Source organism: Alnus glutinosa, chromosome 8 (genome assembly GCF_958979055.1).
Source record: "Alnus glutinosa chromosome 8, dhAlnGlut1.1, whole genome shotgun sequence".
NCBI lineage: Eukaryota > Viridiplantae > Streptophyta > Magnoliopsida > Fagales > Betulaceae > Alnus > Alnus glutinosa.
Genome location: NC_084893.1, coordinates 12,848,868 through 12,869,229, shown reverse-complemented (window position 1 = coordinate 12,869,229; position 20,362 = coordinate 12,848,868). Strand labels below are relative to the sequence as shown.

Here is a 20,362-nt window from a genome sequence, read left to right as displayed (position 1 = left end):
CGTGGCATGAATCCATACTTTTTAAACACTGAACCGGTCATTTGAGTAAAAAACTGGTAATTTAAGTAAAACTAAACAGGTTTGTGTATTTCAAGTAAAATGAACGGTGCATTTAATATGACTAATTAACTCTTTTATATTGAATAAAAAATGAATAGAAACGTCAAATTTTTTTTGTTATTAAATTCTTACTAATTTCTACCTCTTTCTCTTCCTTTAAGTAAAACTGGAAACAAAAAAAAAAAGGCGTAATTACCTTTTTCCCCCATGAACTACCAAAAAATGCGCAATGCCCCCATGAACTACCAACTTGACCAAAATAGAGCATTCAACTACCAAAGACAACCATTTTCCCCCCTTCCGTCAGTCAAAGGGGTTAAAACAAACGGTCAACGGGTCATGTGCCATTTTATATGGGGGCATGTTGGAAGATGATGGTAGTTCATGGGGGGAAAAGAGGAAGATGGTGGTAGTTCATAGGGGGAAAAGAGGAAGAAAATGAGGGTAAAACGGCGTGTGACTGACGGAAGGGGGGAAAATGGTTATCTTTGGCAGTTGAATGCTCTATTTTGGTCGAGTTGGTAGTTCATGGGGGCATCACGCATTTTTTGGTAGTTCATGGGGGGAAAAGGTAATTACCCCAAAAAAAAAAGGAGTAAAATTGAACTGCTCCATGTATTTCAAGTGAAATAAATGGTGCTTTTAATATTCCTAATCAAATCTCTTCTATTGAATAGAAAATGAATAGAAACATTTAATTTTGTTGTCATTAAATTCTCACTAATTTCTACTACTCTCTCTCTTCCTTTAAGTAAAATCTTTTACTCCTACACCGCTTCTCCTCCCATTAAATGTCCGTTACAAACTAAACCTTAAAGAGTCAAACGTCAGTTTTTTTTTTTTCTTTGGGAAATGTCGAAAGTCACTCCAATATCTCTTGCTTTCTCAAATAAATATATGGAGAAGTAATGGTTTGTGGCTATGCAAAACTGCAATGTTGTTTACATTACCGGAGAGTGGTGCTCAAAGCAAAGAGAGCAAAGTTTTTGCTATTGTTGGAACCTTTTTGTTTGTAATAATGCTATAGCCTTTTTTTTTAGTTTGCCTTTCAAGTTTGTTGGGGCTGTGTTCAATAGAATTGTAAATAATATGTTTGTATTTATTTTATGTGCTTCTGTTTTTCTGATTTAATTTTCTATCCTTATTTTTGCATTGATAATTTATATTATTTTTTTTTTATTTTTGTTGAAAAAGTAGTTTCTTTTACGCTATATATAAGAATGATGGTCGAATTAAAAAATATCTATCTGACCGTAGTTTCTTCCTATACCTATAAATTTCTTTGGAACTGGAAAAAGTATATAAGAAAATAGTTATTTTCTATTATATTAGTGGTTATCATTTTATATATTTTTTTTTTACTTTATTTTCTATGATTTTGTTCTTTCTTTACATTTTTTTTTTGTCCCTATTTCCTAATTTATATTATTTTTTTGTTCAAGTTGCTTTTTTTTTTTTCTTTTTCCTTTTCTAAATTTTACATTGAATTCAAGGAAACCATGGAGAGAGAGAGAGTTTACATTAATTGTTGTTTTGAGTATGAGGTATGACGATTTTTTAATTTACATTGTTCACTGAATTTTTTTTTCCCTGTATAATGCACATGGTTAACGTGCTTAATTGATAGACAATATTGATTTTCAAGGTTTCATATGAACCAGAAAAATATATGGAAAAGAAAACTCTATTTTATTCTATTAGTGTTTTTTTATTTTTCATTTTTTGTCTATTTTCTATGGTTCTCTTATTTCATTTCTTCTCTTCTTCTTTTTTCTTTTTCTTTATTTTTTATGTAATTAATATATTATTTTTCATTCAAATTGCTTATTTTATCTTTTGTAAATTTTACACTAAATTCAAGAAAATGATGGTGAGAGAGAGTTTCCTATGGTTGTTTTTTGTACGGGGTATGATGATTTTTTAGCGTATTATGTTTATTGAGTAGTTTTTTATTACTTTGTATAATACAAAAAAAATAACAGTATTATATGGACAAAAATTTCCTACAAACCGGTTTGTAGGAATTTTCTTACAACCCAAATATAAGATTGACATATGTCATTTGGCAATTGAGAATCACATGTTATTTAAATAGCATGTAGCATTAATTCACATGTTTAAAGGATGCGTGTCTATTTAAAATGTGAGTTGTAGAAAATTTTCTACAAACCAGTTTATAAGAAATTTTTGTCGCTATTATATTATATTAGTATTTTTCAGTTTTCATTTTTTATCTATATTTTCTATGCTTCTCTTCTTCCATTTTTTATTTTTATTTTTTTATTATGAAACTAAATTATAAGGAAGAATCCCGCGCATAGCACGGGTTACGAGCTAATTTTATTAATGTGCTAATTATTGCTTGATTGTCTTTTATTTGGGGTTAGAATCACTCCTTGAGTTCTTTCACAGTTTATAGATATGGTACCCAATATGGATGAGTGGGAGATATTGGAAATTAATTTGACCCATAGAGTTCACATGGATTAGTGGAATTTTATTTCTAATTGACATATGCTTTTAAGGATTATTAAATAGTGGGTGAAGTGATTATTTGATAAGTATGATAACTACCAACTACCTGAGATTATAATAAGCTATGTTGGAGAAATAATCAGCTCCAAAGACACGTGGGCCTAAGGTAGTATCGGGGGCTGAGCCTATCGGGTTGACCCGGCCGGATTAGATTTAAGTACAAGACCATCCATTATCTCCAAAAAGCCGCATATCCCAAATATATCAAGATAGACTTCTATCCCATCAAATATGGGATAAGGTACCTAATAGAATGACATTAGCTAAAGAGAGTGTCATATCCAGTTTGGACTCTACTACCCAATTTGAATTCTATGAAGATAAGATTAAAGACTATGTGATCTAGGACTCAAACTCCTAATTGGATTATGCTCCAAGCACTCAAGTAGTTTCATAACTGTGAACTGTGAGTCTATAAGTAAGACTACTACGTCAGGTATTTTTAACAAGCAGATTCTCTAAGCTCTGAGATTATTGATACTCTCCAGAAAATAAATAGTTTGAACTGACTTAGGCATCGGAGTGGGGTATGGTCGGCACCCCCATGAGCCGACGAGCCGTTTATTATTTTGCAGATTACGAGGAGAAAGAACATCAAGGAAGGCAACGAATCACAAGGCAACATGTCACCGTACCGGAAACTGTACCAACAGTTTGGCGCCGTCTGTGGGAACGACGAATCGTTTCTTGGAAAAAAAAAAATCCGCAACGGTGACTGCATGATCAAATCCAATCTGAAAATCTCTCTTCATCAATAGACAGAGATCTCTGACTTCGTGGGTCTACACTTGAAGTTTGCTAGAATTGATCCACATCCATCTATTTCGGGCTTGCTTTAACGCACATCAAACCAATGTTGGACCTCGTCGTATATACCAGATATGTTTGATTTAACTTGTGTTTTTCTACGTTTTTAGAGACTGCCGTATGGCCCATATATGATTCTGCCTTGAGTGGTGTGAAAATTTTGGAGGTTTCTTAGATGCAGCTTTGACCATTCATGTCAACCATAGAAACTTTGGAAAATTTATCCACTTTTTAGGTCTCGAGTTCACGTGAAAGGCTACAGCACATACAATCTATACAAAAAAGAAAAAAGGCATCAGGTCGATTGGCTTAGGCTTGGGGGATTGAGCCTAGTCCAATTCGTTCTAATGGGTTGGCCCAGACAAACAAAAAATATACAGAGAAGAAGAAAGGAGAGTTCGGGTCGGCCCAAGAAAAACCCGATGGTAGGCCCCAAATCAGTTCGGTTCCCGGTTTCTTCTCCGAAGAACCCCTTGGCTAATCGGCTCTTCCCCTTCTGCCGCCGGAGAACATCACGATCTGGCCTTGCTGCGGTGATGCCGAATCAGTTGGTGGAGGATCTGCCATCACGTCGAATTGACGCTGGCCTTCACTGGCTAAACGATGTACAGCCCCAATCTTCAATTTCTAGCCGATGGTGATCGACAAAACCCAAAACCTCTAACAAGGGATGATTTCCACGGATCATCATGTATGACGGGTCGGACTGAACACGGAGCAGGAGCGTGAGAAACTTGGACGGTGGCCAGTAGACTCGGACCGGCACCATCTTCTCACCTAGCTCACGTCCATGGAACCGAGCTCTGGCTGTGACCCGCCAAAGCCTGAACTAGATTTGGAACCGGGCGCCATGGACAACATCCGACCCGACCTGTCCGAATCAGTTCTTGACAGGAAGGCTGAGAACCACGATTGCTTGCAAGCAGGGAAGCCGAGATGGAGTGATTACACTGAAAATTGGCGAAATCAGGGAGAACTAGAACCCAATCCCGACTGTGATCCACAGAACGGTGCTAGCTAGAAGAATCTGGACATCCGAGGACCCCGACCTTCAAGGCAACAGTGACTTGGAAGAGAACGTGTTCGGATTAGGTTCCACGTGGCATAGATCGGTCGTGAGCACAAGGTGGCCTTGTGTGCCGGGCAGTCATGGATCCACAAGCCCTTTAGGCCTGTCTGATGGGCGATCTTGGGCAGCAAAGTTCGAAACCAGCTTGTCTTCACCGCAAGATGGTAGTGACCCGATGAAGAAGAAGAAGCGTGGTACGAGAACATCTGTGTTGCTAAGGGCTGTTGACCAAGTGCTATAAGACATCGGTGCCATCTTCTTAAAAAAAAAAAAATTATTTTGGGTGCTGTGTGTTATTGACGTTGTTTCTGGTTTGAATTCCGAGAAAATATGGGCTGGCAGGCTGGGATATCCTAGCGATTTCCTAGGCTGTTCGTTTTGGGAAAGGCAGCACTGGACTAAAAAAAAAAGAGAAGAAAGAAGTCAGCTCAAAAAGAAGAAAAGAAAAGAATCCAACCCATCCAGTATGTCTAACCCGGTTCAGGTCCTGGTTTCCTCTCCGAAGAACATCAAGATTTCCACCAAAGTTCAAAGGACCAAGATGAAGACCCCAAAAAATAATGTTCATCCTCACTGATTGGTGGTATGAGGTCAAGCACGATGCCTCCACTGCCACTGTAGTTCAACCCAGTAGCTTCTGGCTCTCATCCCGGGCTCTTCCTGAACAGTTTGGCAGTCACGAAAATCAAAGCTCGGGGGTCCTGTGAAGCCTTCTCCATTCGGGGCTCCAATGTCCTACTAGGAAAAAGTGAAGGAAAGAATCACCCAGAAGTTTCTGAAATCCCAAAGATCCGAACCTCCGAGGCAGCGAGAGACCCCGAAGATCGGATCAAGTTAAGGAAAGGAAGTCAAAAACCCTCCAATACTCCTAGATGTTGCTTTTGGGGTTGGGTTTATAAGCATGGATCACGTCTGGAAATTTAATGAACAGTGTTGGAGATTGTTGCAGTGTCGGTGAATCTGCACGTAGTAAAGACGAGGTGAATCGGTTTCACTTGAGCGTTAGCGCCGAGCCTGATCAAAGATTCGTGTTCCAATTCGGTGGGGAGTCGGAATCCAGTTCTCAAGTGTTTTAGGTCTGCGGGGATGTCAGACGTACTGTGTTTTATTGCAAGCTTGGTTTCAAGAACGCCAATGACCGAAGTTCGCTATCTAGGCCTACACATACACAGAGTCAAAGAAGAGAATGACACCGAGACCGAGTCATTAGGTTGAAGGCTCGGCTTATCTGTGTCCAAAAAAAAAAAAAAAAGAGAAAGGAGAAAAGATAGATCTGAGGGTGTTCTACTGAGTACCAAAGTTAGATCCGAGGTGTTTTACCGATGAGGAAAGTTAGATTCGAGGGTGTTCTACCAAGGAGGAAAGTTAGATCCGAGGTGTTCTACCAAGGAGGAAAGTTACCGAGGTGAAAAGATAGATCCGAGGTGTTCTACCGAGGTGAAAAGATAGATCTGAGGGTGTTCTACCGAGTACAAAAGTTAGATCCGAGGTGTTTTACCGATGAGGAAAGTTAGATTCGAGAGTGTTCTACCAAGGAGGAAAGTTAGATCCGAGGTGTTCTACCAAGGAGGAAAGTTAGATCCGAGGTGAAAAGATAGATCCGAGGTGTTCTACCAAGTACAAACGTTAGATCCGAGGTGTTTTACCGATGAGGAAAGTTAGATTCGAGGGTGTTCTACCAAGGAGGAAAGTTAGATCCAAGGTGTTCTACCAAGGAGGAAAGTTAGATCCGAGGTGTTCTACCAAGGAGGAAAGTTAGATCCAAGGTGTTCTACCAAGGTGAAAAGATAGATCCGAAGATATTTTACCGAGAACAAAAGATAGATCCGAGAGTGTTCTACTGAGGAGAAAAGTTAGATCCGAGGTGTTCTACTGAGGAGAAAAGCTAGATCCAATGTGTTTTGCTAAGGAGGAAAGTTAAACCCGAAGGTGTTTTACCGAGAAGAAAGTATAATCCGAGGGCGTTCTACCAAGGACAAAAGATAGATCCGAGAGTGTTCTATCGAGGCGAAAAATATGTACCGAGATGACACATACCGAGAGTACTATCCCGAGGAGACTATGCCCGAACTTCTAGTTCCAAATGGTACACTCCGAGGACCCCTCCGGATTTGCCATCCTCCAAAGTGCATAGTCACATGCCGAGGGACCAATCCGAATCGAGGGTCCAGTTTGAGGAACTCTCCCAAAGAGCCCCATATCGAGTGGCGTACAAGATAAGGAACTTCAAGTAAGACGGTTCATCTTCATCGAATTCACCAGATAAGTTCATACTCTTCTTTTACAAACATGATTCATGTTAAAGAAAGGATAAATGTTGGTTTTTATTTTATCAACCAGAAAAAATATATATATATATATATATATATATATATATGCATGCACTTGTACGCTTAGCCGAAAAATATATATATTTTGATAAAATAGACTCATGTGTTGAGGCCTCACTCCTGCCGTGAGTGAAAGGATCACAAAATCATCTCGACGGATGAAAAGAATATATGGTGCTACTGTGCATTCTGCTATTTTGTTTTAGTATATGCAGTGCTTTGTTAACCCTTTTCACAGAAAAGATATGGGGAGACAACCCCTACAACAAATTATACAAGGAAAGTCTCTCGGTTAGTCCAACACCGAGAGCCAAGGAGACAACCTTGCAAAGAAAACAAGGAAAGCCTCTCAGTTAGTCCAACACCGAGAGCAAGGAAGAACAGAGAGTCCCCAGGTATTGATTGATCTCTTGTAAGAATAAAGCAGCAGTCCGAGACAGAATGGAAGCACTTCTTCATCAAACTTCTCCAAAGATGATCAAGCTACATCAACGTCCATCTGACTCCTCCCCTCGAACGACTCGAAAGAGTTATGGTGGGGATGCTCAGGAAAGAATCTGCCCGAATCGTTTCCTCGAACAACCCGAAAGGGTCATGGAAAGGATACAAAGGGTTGAAACCTCCCGGTTGTGGGTTTTTGAAGGATAAGGTTAAGAATTGGCCCGAGTCCTTTCCTCGGACGACCCGAAAGGGTTATGGAAAGGATACCAAGGCGAGATTGGAGATTCAGAAGGATAAAGCTTCAGGAAGATAAAGCTTCAGAAAGGTAAAGCTTCAGAAAGGTAAAGCTTTAGGATGACAAAGCCTCAGGATGACAAAGCCTCAGGATGACAAAGTTTCAAGAAGATAAAGCTGCTCCAAAGGAAGGTAAAGCTCAGCGACCTGACTACCCACCTCGAACAACTTAGCCTGTGGTTGCAGACTAAAGTTATGGGGGGTAGCTCAGAAGGTAAAGCTTCAGTATGACAGAGATTCAGGAAAGATTCAAAATGATAAAGCTTCAGGATGACAAAGCTTCAGGAAGATAAAGCTGCTGCAAAGAAAGGTAAAGCTCAGCAACCTGACTACCCACCTCGAACAACTTAGCCTGGAGTTGCAGACTAAAGTTATGGGGGGTAGCTCAGAAGGTAAAGCTTTAGTATGACAGAGCTTCAGGAAAGATTCAGAATGATAAAGCTTCAGGAAGATAAAGCTTCAGGAAAGTAAAGCTAAGCGACTTGACTACCCACCTCGAACGACTTAGCCTGCGGTCGCAGACTGAAGTTATGGGGGGTAGCTCAATAAGGTAAACAAACAGGAAGGTAAAGGTTTAGGAAGACGGATCTTCAGGAAGGTAAAGGTTCAAGGAGATAAAGATTCAGGAAGACAAAGATTTAGGAAGATAAAGCTTCAGAAAGGTAAAGCTTCAGAATGATAAAGCTTCAGGATGACAAAGCTTCAGGAAAGATCCAGGAAGATAAAGATTCAGGAAGACAGATCTCTACGAAGATAAAGGTTTAAGGAGATAAGGCTTCAGGATGATAAAGCTTCAGGAAAGTAAACAGGAAGGTAGAGCTTCAGGATAACAGAGCTTCAGGATGATAAAGCTTCATAAAAATAAAGCTTTAGAATGATAAAGCTTCGGGAAAGATCCAGGAAGATAAAGATCCAGGAAGATAAAGCTTCAGGAAAGATCTAGCAAGATAAAGATTCAAGAAGACAGATCTCTACAAAGATAAAGGTTTAGGGAGATAAGGCTTCAGGATGATAAAACTTCAGGAAAGATTCAAAAAGATAAAGAGGATGTAAAGCTTCAGAAAGGTATGAGGATAAAACCTCTTTAAAAAAAAATCATCAAGCTGAAGCCTCGAGACTCACTCCAAACTCCAAGATCTCTTTTACAACATCGTCCAGGATACCAAGAGGACTTGACTATCCGCCTCGAACGGCTTAGCCCGCGGTCGCGGACTAAAGTTATGGGGGGTAGCTCAACAAAGTTAAAGCTTCTGCAAATGGAAAATCACCGAAGCTGCACCAAGCTCTTAAATTAAGTTCTCTCAAGAGCAACTCGGACAAAGATACGGGGAGACAACCCCTACAACAAACCTTACGGGAGACAGCCCCTATAACAAACCATAAGGGGATACCACCTCTACAAAAAAAAAATAACCAAGAGACCAAGCTAAGTGGTGTTTAGATTAGAAGATTCGGTATGCCAAGCACAAAACGTCGGGCCACCGGAAGCCCCTAGTCGTTGTAAGTCTCGGACAACCAAAGCCTTAGCGCTAGTCTAAGCCTCTAAAGCCGCCAAGAGAGATTTTTGTGGAAGCGGTCTACGAAACACTACCGATGAAGAAGCTTCGGGTATGTTAAGCCTTTTTCTTCAACGGTTTACCCTTTTTTGTCAGACAGAACCTTGATCTCAGGAAAGTTGTACGCAAAGTGTTCTCTCAGAGTGGCATTTCACCACAATCTTGGTGAAATCAACTACATTAGTCCGATCCATCTCCTATTGAGAGTGGAGGATCATCTTCACAACTTTGGCCCGACCGACAATATTATGTAGAGGCACTTATGTAGAAGATATCTATGGGAAGTTGCTATTAGTACTCTGACAGATCACAAGTATCCAAGAATTGAATTGGCATCCATCAGGTCAGACGCCACTCCAATCCAAAGATTCGAGGCATTATTCGTCATAATTACTTTGAAAGAGGCGGCAATTGTCAGATACAGATTATGGAAGATCCAGATTCAGAAATTGAGGTATTTAATTCTCTTACATTCTAAATTCAAATAAGAGAATTAGGGGGTAACTGTTGGAGAAATAATTAGCTCCAAAGACACGTGGGCCTAAGGTAGTATCAGGGGCTGAGCCCATCGGGTTGACCCGGCCAAATTAGACTTAAGTACAAGACCATCCATTATCTCCAAAAAGCTGCATATCCCAAATATATCAAGATAGACTTCTATCCCATCAAATATGGGATAAGGTACCTAATAGAATGACATTAGCTAAAGAGAGTGTCATATCCAGTTTGGACTCTACTACCCAATTTGAATTCTATGAAGATAAGATTAAAGACTATGTGATCTAGGACTCAGACTCCTAATTGGATTATACTCCAAGCACTCCAGTAGTTTCATAATTGTGAACTGTGAGTCTATAAATAAGACTACTACATCAGGTATTTTTAACAAGCAGATTCTCTAAGCTCTGAGATTATTGATACTCTCCAGAAAATAAATAGTTTGAACTGACTTAGGCATCGGAGTGGGGGTATGGTCGGCACCCCCACGAGCCCACGAGCCGTTTATTATTTTGCAGATTACGAGGAGAGCAAATATCAAGGAAGGCAACGAATCACAAGGCAACACGTCACCGTACCGGAAACTGTACCAACAAGCTACTATTTTGAGTTGCTAAAATTTTTCTCTACTAGAAGTCCTCCCTTCTTATGAGGACTCTAACAGAAAAACTCAATGTTTGTTTTAAAAAGACTGAATGTACGTTTTAGAATAGCACTCAGAATATTGTTCATCTGTCTACATATTTAAAAGGGAATATTAAATAATAAAATCAAACTGAAAAAAAAAATTAAAAAAAATAAAATAAAATTTGTTGATATGTTACTTCTTGAGCCACATGGCCTTCTGTTGCCATTTTTTTTTTTTTTTTTTCTAATTGAAAATTGGGTAAAATATGCATTGTTTTGTGACCTAAATTTGAAAGATAAAATCTATTTTGTTTTTTTTTTATTGTTTTCAAAGTCTTTGTTGTCAACTAGTTTTTATTTATTTATTTATTCTGTTACTACTATAATAGAATGGAGTAGCAAGAAATATGAAGGTAGGAGGTGGTCCAGACAAGATGGCCGAGGTAATCTTCCATCAAATGTGTGTTATAGGGGCTTACCTTGGACCTTTGCAGTACCAGCCAGACATAATATCGAACAAATTTCATGCAAATCTTTTTTCCTTTTTTTTTTTTTTTTTTTTTAACGTTTTTTAACCATGACCAATAAAATTGATGCGACCCAATTGAATGGGTGAAACGATCAAAAGACCCCATATATAGAGAAGAGAACAGTTATCCAAGCATGAACACGAAGCACTTCAGGTTTTCGTTTTTATGTATATTGTAATTTTAAGCAAAAATGGAATGGAATAGAAACAGAGAGAGAGAGAGAGAGAGCGAAAACAGGTAATAGAAAAGTACATACAATTCTGTGATGTGACAAGTGGCGTTATTGTCGTATGAACAGTCGCATTTGATAAAGGGATTAAACCCTTTATCATCGATGGTGGGGAGAGAGCCGATGGCCGCTCCGCTGCATGGTCGCCCACTTATATTCCATTGGCCTGATGGTGCTGAGATTTTCCATTCTTGAAATATTGAATTCAAAACCCTTACTGCAATAAAATTCACAATTTACGTCATTGGGATTTGCGTGGAAAACAAATACCGACTCTCTCGTGATTGCACTCAAAAGAAATCCCACCTAGCTTTTTTTTTTTAGTCATCTAGTTAGTATATAATTTACGGTTTACAAGTATACGGTTATGAAGCGGTTAATAGCTAACTGCATAATTACTTTTGTAGACAGTTAAAATAAATTGTTAATCCTCTAAATGAGGGGGTTTTAGAAGTAGGCAGAGACGATTAATAATCACTAATTACCTACCCTTTTATATATATAGATATATAAATAATAATAATATACAAAAAGAAATCCCACCTACTTAGTATATAATTTAGGTTGTACAAGCATACGGTCATCAAGCGGTAAAGCATACGGTCATCCAACGAAATTTTTTATGTTATGCCACAAACCGTGCATTGCGTGGAGGTGAGGCATTTCAAGGACCATTTGTCTATTTGTCTAATGGAAATGCCAAATTTATTCATTTCCATATGATTTTGGTGATTGCACTCAAAAGAAATCCCACCTAGTTAGCATATAATTTAGGGCGTACAAGCATACGGTCATCAAGCGGTTAATGGCTAACTGCATAATCACTTTTGTAGGCCGTTAAAAAAAACCATCAATCCTCTAAAGTAGGACGGTTAGCAAATTTAAGAGTAGGCGAAGATGGTTAATAACCACTAACCGTCTATCCTTATTATATATAAAATAATAATAATATACAAAAAAGTCGTCATTTTGGTGCATTTGATAAGTGGTTTCTGTTTGAATTTAATGAAATTTATCTTTATTCATAAAACAATTCTTGAGTTTTGTTAAATTTTGAAACATTCTACTTATTTAAAAAAAAAAATGCCTAAAGTCATCGAAAATAGGCCCTAAAAAGAGGCTCAAGGAATGCCTAAAATACCAAAATACACTCATTTTTAAAAAACAGTTATGCGGTGCGGTTATAAGTTTCAATAACTGCTAACCGGTTGTTATTTTAAAATGGCTAACTGCCTAAGGCAGACTGGTTACGGTTACAAAAATTCGATAACCGCTTAAGACGATTGCGATTAACGATTAGAGATAATAACCACAAAACACAACCGCGTACATCCTAGTATATATGAATTATGATAGTCCAAAACTACCAAATCCCCAACAAAACTTTGGTTAGAACACATTTTGAGATTTTTTTTTTTTAGCAATATGGAAATTACATTTAACTTACCTAAATTGACAACTATGTTAAAAGACATTTCCATATGATTAATACGAGTGTTAGCTTGAAGAAAAGATACATATTACTAACTAACACGCACGCGTATATATATATAATTTTAAGGCCATAAGTTTGTGCAATGTTATTTATAAAATTATCTCTAAAATGTTGGCTAATCGTCTCCAAGAAGTGCTTCTAGACAGGGGCGACCCAGTTGGTAAGTGGGGGGGACGAATGTCCTACCAAAAATTTTAAAATTGAACTTAAAATATATAAAATTATAAAATTGTCCCCCTAAAATAATTTTTTTGTCCCCCCTAAAAATTTTTCTTTATATTTTGACCCCATATTTTGTTCCCCCACCCACGTCCTCCCCTCTATAGAGTCTGCACCAAGCCAACCTTTCAGCGCTTTTTTTTTTTTTTTTTTTTTTTTTGTTACCCCTTTCACCCCTGAAAAAGTAACTACACCCATCTAGCCATCTCTTTTTCCCCCTTTTCCACGCATGGCATCCCAATGTAGCAAAAGTCCCCAATTCTCAGCAAACCCCATTTGAGAAAGCAAGAGAGTATTAAAGCACCCAATTTTTTCACAACAATCCCAAACCCTACAAACCCAAATCTATGAATTCTGTTAATTTCATGCCATAGTTCTTGCTTCTTGGTCTCATCAAATTCTTGGACTTTGAAGCACAATAATGTGTGCGTGATGAGTGGTCGTAGAGCTGGTGTAGTGGTGTGGTTAGCCTAGTTAGGGTTTCAGCTTCGGGGATTTTATTAAGAGAAAAATGTCTACGCTCAAATGTACCCTTTTTCTTGGACATTATAAATTATGCTTAGTTTATTTTACTAGTACTTTATACTATTACTATTGTGTGCATGTGATATCATAAAAATTTGAAATCATAATTTTGAATCGAATGGGTATTTTGATGTAAAAAAATTATACAAGTTCATCTCCCCTTACCAAAAATCCTAGTTCCGCCCCTGCTTCTAGATATTATCTCTCTAGTTCAGAGTGCCTTCATACCTGGGAGGTTGATAAGTGATAACATCTTAGCTGCTTATGAGACAATGCACTCTATGCAAACCAAAATGTGGAGCAAAGTGGGATTCATGGGCATTAAACTTGATATGAGTAAGGCTTATGACTGGGTGGAATGGAAATTTTTAGAGGCCGTCATGGGGAAGCTAGGCTTTGCATAAAGATAGATTAAATTGGCGATGACATGTGTCCGTTCAGTCTCTTACTCGGTGGTGATCAATGGGAACCCGATTGGGCACATTCACCCTACAAGGAGGATACAACAGGGGGACCCGATTTCCCGTTATCTTTTCATTCTTTGTGCTGAAGCCCTAAGTACCTTGTTGTATAAAGTTGTGGATTATGGGATCATCACAGGGGTCCCAACTTCTCCCAAGGGGCCTAGGATTAGCCACATTATCTTTGTTGATGATAGTTTGCTTTTTTGTAAGGCAAATTCAGTGGAATGGAGGAGGTTACTTAGAATCTTTGGGTTTTATGAGGCTAGCTCGGGCCAAAAGCTAAATTTTGAAAAAAACCTTTATTTTCTTTAGTCGAAATACAAGTCATGAAAAAAGGCAAGAGATACTCAGGTTGTCTTGTCTAACTGAGGCTCATCGCTTTGATGCCTATCTTGGGCTGCCCTCCCTCATAGGTGAATCAAAGATCCAATCTTTCAACAACATCAAGGAGAGAGTTTGGAATAAGTTGACTAATTGGAAGATAAAATTTCTTTCACAAGCCAGAAAAGAAATTTTGATCAAGGCGGTGGTCCAAGTGATCCCAACGTATTGTATGAGTGTGTTCTTACTCCCGGTTACTTTGTGTAAGGAGTTGAATAGCATGATGCATACTTTAATTTTGGTAGGGTCACATGTCCAAAGAGTCCAAAATCCACTGGATGAGTTGGGAGAAAATGGGAAAATCTAAATCAGTAGGGGGTCTTGGTTTCAAGGATTTAATTATGTAACAAAGCCCTCTTAGCAAAACAAGGATGGAGATTTATTCAGAATCCTTCATCCTTAACAGCACAAATCTTCAAAGCCAAGTACTTCCCCAATTCCTCTTTCCTCTTCACTTGGAAACATGCCTAGTTTTGTTCGGAGAAGTATTTTTGCTTCAAGAGAGTTGCTCCAGCAAGGATTGGTGTGGAGGGTTGGTGATGGAAAAAGCATTCATGTATGGCAGGATCGGTGGCTGCTATCACTATATCCTATGCGGTGCAATCCCCACAAAGAAAAATTGGAGAAGACACTCGGGTTGCTGCCTTGATCAATTCTGATTTGTGTTCTTGGAAGACTACTTTACTTCAGGAAGTGTTTAATGAAGAAGCTAAGGTGATTCCTAATATCCCTTTGAGCCCTACTCTACCACCGGACTGGCTTATATGGAATGGGATTATAGATGGAGTCTTCATGGTGAGGAGTGCATATCATATGGGGATGGAAATTCAAGAAAGAAGTAAAGGTGGTCCTTCTTCTGATGGGAATGGACAGGAAAATCCTATGTCGCCATAAGGTAGTAGAAGACAACCTTTGCCCGTGCTGTACTAGGGAAGCTGAGTCAGTCCTCCATGCTTTGTGGAGCTGTCTTGCAGCCCAAGATGTATGGGGAGGAGGTACTATAGTTTTCCAGAAATCCAAAATCTGATGGGGTAAGTTTCAATCAAGTCCTGGAGGACTTCTTACAACGACTTAGCAAGGAAAATATGGAATTGATGGCAGTGACTTGCAGGCGCATATGGCTAAGAAGAAACAAGATGGTTTTTGACCAGATTTTTACTCACCCCACTGCCGTTTCTGAAGAAGCTGTTCGGTCACTTGAAGATTTCAGAATCTGCATGTAACTCTAATGAAGGATCGGTAATCACCCATAGTGTAGGAAGTGTTGCTCAATCCCTTCCTGTACGATGGCAGGCCCCCCCATGTGGTAAGATTAAAGTCAATTCGGATGCTTCCCTTAATAAGGAAAAGAATTGCATAGGAATTAGAGTTGTTGCCCGGGACAGTGGTGGCTGTTTTCTGGGTGGCCGTTGCATTTATGAACAGGTGCTTGTGGATCTGCTTATGGCTGAAGTCATGGCTGCTATGAAGGTAGTTACTTTTAGCAGGGAGGTAGGTTTTTTTGAAGCCATTTTTGAAGGGGACTCTCTGCAAATTGTCAAAGCAATAAATGCCAATACTCCGAATCTATCAAAGATTGGTCACTTTGTTGAGAGTATAAAAACTGAATTGAGATTGTTTAGGGATGCTTATTCTTTTGTCCATGTTTCTAAGGGGCTTAAAGGTGTTGCTCGTGCACTTGCAAAAGAAGCTTCTTGTAGTTTGCAGGATTCAGTTTGGTTAGAAAAGGTACCAAGGATTATTGCTAATGTTCTCCTTAGGGTCTTAGGGAACAATTGTGTCCCTAGATCCTCTCCTTTTGGGGGGTCAATTTTTCTTCTATTAATGAAATGACGTTTTTGTTGAAAAAAAAAAAAAAAAAAAAAAAGTTATATATCATATTTTTATTTTATAATTATTCTGTTGATGTATCAGTCCCTATTAACTTTTGAATTTTTTTAAAAACAAGAATTGATCTAAAAATTAGTTTACATTGTAAGTAAGTTGTGGAATAGAATATATTTCATAACATTAATGTGTGTGTGTGTGTATATATATATATATATATATATATATATATACACTTTTGATTTTTTTTAAAAACAAGAATTTATCTAAAAATTAGTTTGCATTGTCACATCCGCATTGTAAGTAAGCAGTGGAATAAAATATATTTCATAACATTAATGTGTATATATATATATATTTTAAAACAAGAATTAATCTAAAAATTAGTTTGCACTGCCACATTCCCATTGTAAGAGTAAGTTGTGAAATAAAATATATTTCATAACATTACTATATATATTAATTCAAGTCATTTACCCTCTCCCTCTTGATTAGGTGTAGCATAAAGTTGACCAACAATTGCAGGCGTGGCAGTAAGCAAATCATACATTTCAAACAAAGACACGTACGGCCTTTTTGATATGTAACGATATGAATTTTTTTTTTTTTTAAATTGACGTTAATTTTAAAATTATTATAGTGATTATTAAATTTTGATCCAATAATAATTTTTAAACCTTATCAACTTAAACCAAAAAAAAAAAATCTTTAAAATTGTTATTTGTACAATGTAGAAAAATTCATAACTCTCGTCAAGCTACAGTCGACATCCACTTATGCAAAGGGATAACTTTCTCGGTGCAAGTTGTTTGCAAGTGGGAGAGAGGAGATGAGTTTGAATAAATAAATAATAATAATAAAAAGTATTTGTTTTTATTTATTTTTTATTTTTTATAGATACTTGAAAAGAAATTACAAGAACGTAATTGACTAAGGCTGGACAACCCAAACACAAATAAAAGCCGAAGACCGTAAGTACGCAGGGTAATATTTCAGAAGATGCAGGCCTAATAATTCTTGGCATGGATGCCTTGAACCAAACCACCAATAAAGGGGTTTTAAAGTGGTGTATAAAATCCAGAGGATCCAAACACCAGTTGCGGTACCACACGAGTCACAGGGGATACACAGAAGATTATTAAAACAAAAAGCCCAGAAAAACAAGAAAAAACAAATAACATAATAGTGCAACAGCGGCAGGAAGGCGATTTGTTGATGGCGTGTGAACACCATGCGCCGATGAAAGGCGCTAGAAACTCCACAGGAGGTCGCTGGCAGCTGGTGGAGGCAGAAAATGCCGAAAGGCACCAGTTAGCAGCAGCCACGCGTCGGTGCGTAAAACATATGCACCCGCAAGTTAGATCTACTCGCAGGCGCATGGTGGTTGGTTTGGCATATGGCGCGCGGCATATCGAAGCGAAGAAAGCCTGGATCACGGTGGTATGGCACGTGAGAAGGTGGAGCTTCCGAAAGTGGATAGGTCTGACTTTGAAAAAAAAACAAATCTAAGAGCTGCAATTAGACCAGAGGTGGAGGAGAAGCCAGTAAACTCGTTGAACCAAGATAAGTCGCCTAGGGCGAAGGATAGGGCCTCCGAAGAAGCAATTGAGGCCTCAGAAGAGGTTAGAAAGGGCAAGGGAAGGAGAAGGAGGAGGAGGAAAAAAAGGGAGAAAGGGGGAGGGGGAGAAGGCAGTGAAAATCACTACCTCCCCCTCATCAGCCGGGCGTTTTAGGGAGGGGAATTTCAGGAGAGAGAACGGAGAGTATTCGCGAAAGGCTTTTTTTTTTAGTATTTTCCTTTATTGAATAAAGTTGTTCTAACATTAAAAAGTATTTGTTTGATTTACTTGTATTGAATCTATTGATCAGCCCCTAAGTTGTCAAGGTGGGGGGTCAGACGATTGACGGCTGTGTGGGGGTGGGGTGCATGGATTGGCTGAATAGACGTTAGACAAGAAAGGAATAATTATTAAGAGAGAGGGAAATGGGAAGGGCTTTGATTGATTTGGGTTGAAATTGAAGGCCCAATTAAACCACAACGAAACCAAACTATATGACATTTTTTTTTCCCTCTCTAAAAACTAGTTGACAGTGATACAAACCAACTATCTAAAATATATTTGTTCACACTTTTTTATATACATTTTGTACATACACTAAATAAATATTTAGTGTGAGATATATATTGATATACATGTGGGACCCATCCTATATGTATAAATTCTATACCTAATATAAATGTATGTAGAAAATATATACAAATAATACACCTCAACCAACTAACATGTATTTTATTCTAAACCTGCTTGTGTGTGCGGTTGACTTATCTGGTTGTATAAAACATTTAAAATTAACTGGTATCTACTAACCTTAAACTGTCAAATTTTTATTTTTTGTCACGAAAGCAATTACTCGAAAGTTTATCCAAATCTAGACGACAATTTTTTAAACACTAGTCCAGATTATGCTTAAGTTCCTTTAATTTTTTTTAATCACTTTAATGCCACAAAACGCTGTTTAATTAATTCTCTTTGTTATTTTTTCTCTCTCAAAGGAAAATTAAAGAAGACGACGAACATAATTTTAAGGATACGAAGACTCTTTGCATTGGAAGTTGGAACCAGGCCAAAAAAACAGGCGGTTTTCTTAAGAATACGATTCTCTCCATTTTATTTAAAATAGGGAATAATCATTTCATAATAAAGATTTTGGTCATATTTTATTTTGTGGCATCTGAAGGTCTATCAGCGTTTTTTTTTTTTTTTTTTGGGAGAAGTAAATAGTAAGAGAGAGAGAGAGAGAGAGAGAGATACCTTCAGCAGGATCTGTGACAGCGTTGGTTCCATTTTGAGCTTGAGCAAGCTCAGGCAGGCCAAAGATGCAGGCAGCATAAAGAGCAAAGACTAAAACTGGTGATGATCTTGATTCCACCATGTACCAGATTGATCGATGGAGCGCCATCCACCAGACTGACGGCTTACTACCCGACTCCATGCATTTCCTGAATATAGAAATCCTGCCTTTTCCTCATTCACTGGGTTGTCTATGATTTTATTATGGAAAATGATAGATTTACAATATCACCACAACAACTGCACAACACCCCCTCACATGGGGTGGGGCCCAGTGTGTGGGGTCCACCCCTATATGAGGGGGTGTTGTGCAGTTGTTGTGATGATGTTGTGTAAGAATCAAATCTCTTTTATTATATATTAGAGTAATGTTTCTTACACAACTTTTGTACAACTTTTAAATAACTCTAACAACTTTCTTTTAAAATCAGCCATTGAATATTTAGGACCCACATGTTGAAAAACAAATCCAATGGTTAATCATAACAAAAAGTAGTTAGAGTTGTGCAAAGTTGTGAGAGAGTTGTGTAAGAAACATTACTCTATATATTATAATATCAGTCACAACATCGAAGCCATGCCCCACCCACGTGCCTCTGTTCATAGACTTGCAAGTTGCAATCGCATTTCGGGTCAACCAATTAAAGCTCGTGGAATCTTCAAGCTCGGTTGGCCCCCGTACAGTGACATTACTGACATATGGCTTCCGCGTCACCAAATGGTAGATTAGTAGGAGAAATGGTTTTTGCATATCACTTGTATATTTTTTGTACATCACTTTTTTAAATGAGAAATTATCCCTACACTCATTTCTCACAACAACCCCACAACAAGCTGATGTGGCTGATAATATTTTATTATTTTTTTTGTTTTGTTTTGTTTTCTTTTTGTAAAAAAATAATAAAATATCACCAGCCACGTCAGCTTGTTGTGAATTGTTGTGAGAAATGAGTGTAGGGATCATTTCTCTTTTTAAATTAACCATTTGATCTGTAGGACTCACATGTGAATCCGTGTAGGTCTTACAAATTCAATGGTTGATTTAAAAAAGTGATGTACAAAAGATGTACAAGTGATGTGCATATAACATATCTTGATTACTAGATTCCATTTCTGACTTAGAGGATTACAACTGCCTTTTAACGTACGCAACAACTTGAGTTTCTATTTCTTATGGGAAATGTTAAAAAGACTACAGCTGCACTATTTGGGCACTTACCCTCTTTACAAGAGGGTGGGCCAGTGTGTGGGCTCCACCCTCATATGAGGGGGTGAGTGTACATGTCGTGTATACGTAGTTTAACAATCACCCCATTTCTTATACTATTCACTGCAATTATATTTTTTTTATTGGTTTTTATTTTTTTACAATTAAAAAATAAAATTGTTTTTTTCTTCTCTATTTAAATACATTCTAGAATAGCTTCTCTTATTTTTTCTTATATCAATTAAATATTTTTTCTTTACAAATATAAGTTTGTACATACCCTTGTATTGTTTACGAAATTTCAACACAATTCTTAATAGAAGGTAAAAAGATGAGAGATGAGAAAGGAAATAAAAATATTTTATATTAAAATATTGGATAGGAAAGCTCTTTTGGTTCCTTACACATTAGGTAGA

The 20,362-nt window shown here is 37.9% G+C and overlaps 1 protein-coding gene across 1 annotated transcript; it reads right to left on the bottom strand.

Moving 5' to 3' along the window:
* Nucleotides 1-5,062: 5,062 nt before the first annotated feature.
* On the bottom strand, nucleotides 5,063-18,900 carry LOC133876132 (probable LRR receptor-like serine/threonine-protein kinase At1g56130). The gene is made up of 3 exons (XM_062314420.1): nucleotides 18,701-18,900; nucleotides 11,000-11,193; nucleotides 5,063-5,206 (listed from the first exon to the last, which is right to left on the bottom strand). The coding sequence occupies exons 1-3, from the start codon at nucleotides 18,879-18,881 to the stop codon at nucleotides 5,063-5,065; spliced, it is 519 nt and encodes a 172-aa protein (XP_062170404.1). The 5' UTR covers nucleotides 18,882-18,900.
* Between the last annotated feature and the right edge of the window lie 1,462 nt (nucleotides 18,901-20,362).

What these genes read in the sequence shown, in the direction of transcription:
- LOC133876132 (XM_062314420.1), bottom strand. Translation starts at nt 18,881, where the DNA reads ATGGAGTCGGGTAGTAAGCCGTCAGTCTGGTGGATGGCGCTCCATCGA. An exon ending in TGTCACAGATCCTGCTGAAG is followed by an intron (nt 11,194 to 18,700) that starts GTATCTCTCTCT and finishes ATTTTATTGCAG; the next exon opens with TAAGGGTTTTGAATTCAATA. An exon ending in GTCACATCACAGAATTGTAT is followed by an intron (nt 5,207 to 10,999) that starts GTACTTTTCTAT and finishes TTTTCCTAGTAG; the next exon opens with GACATTGGAGCCCCGAATGG.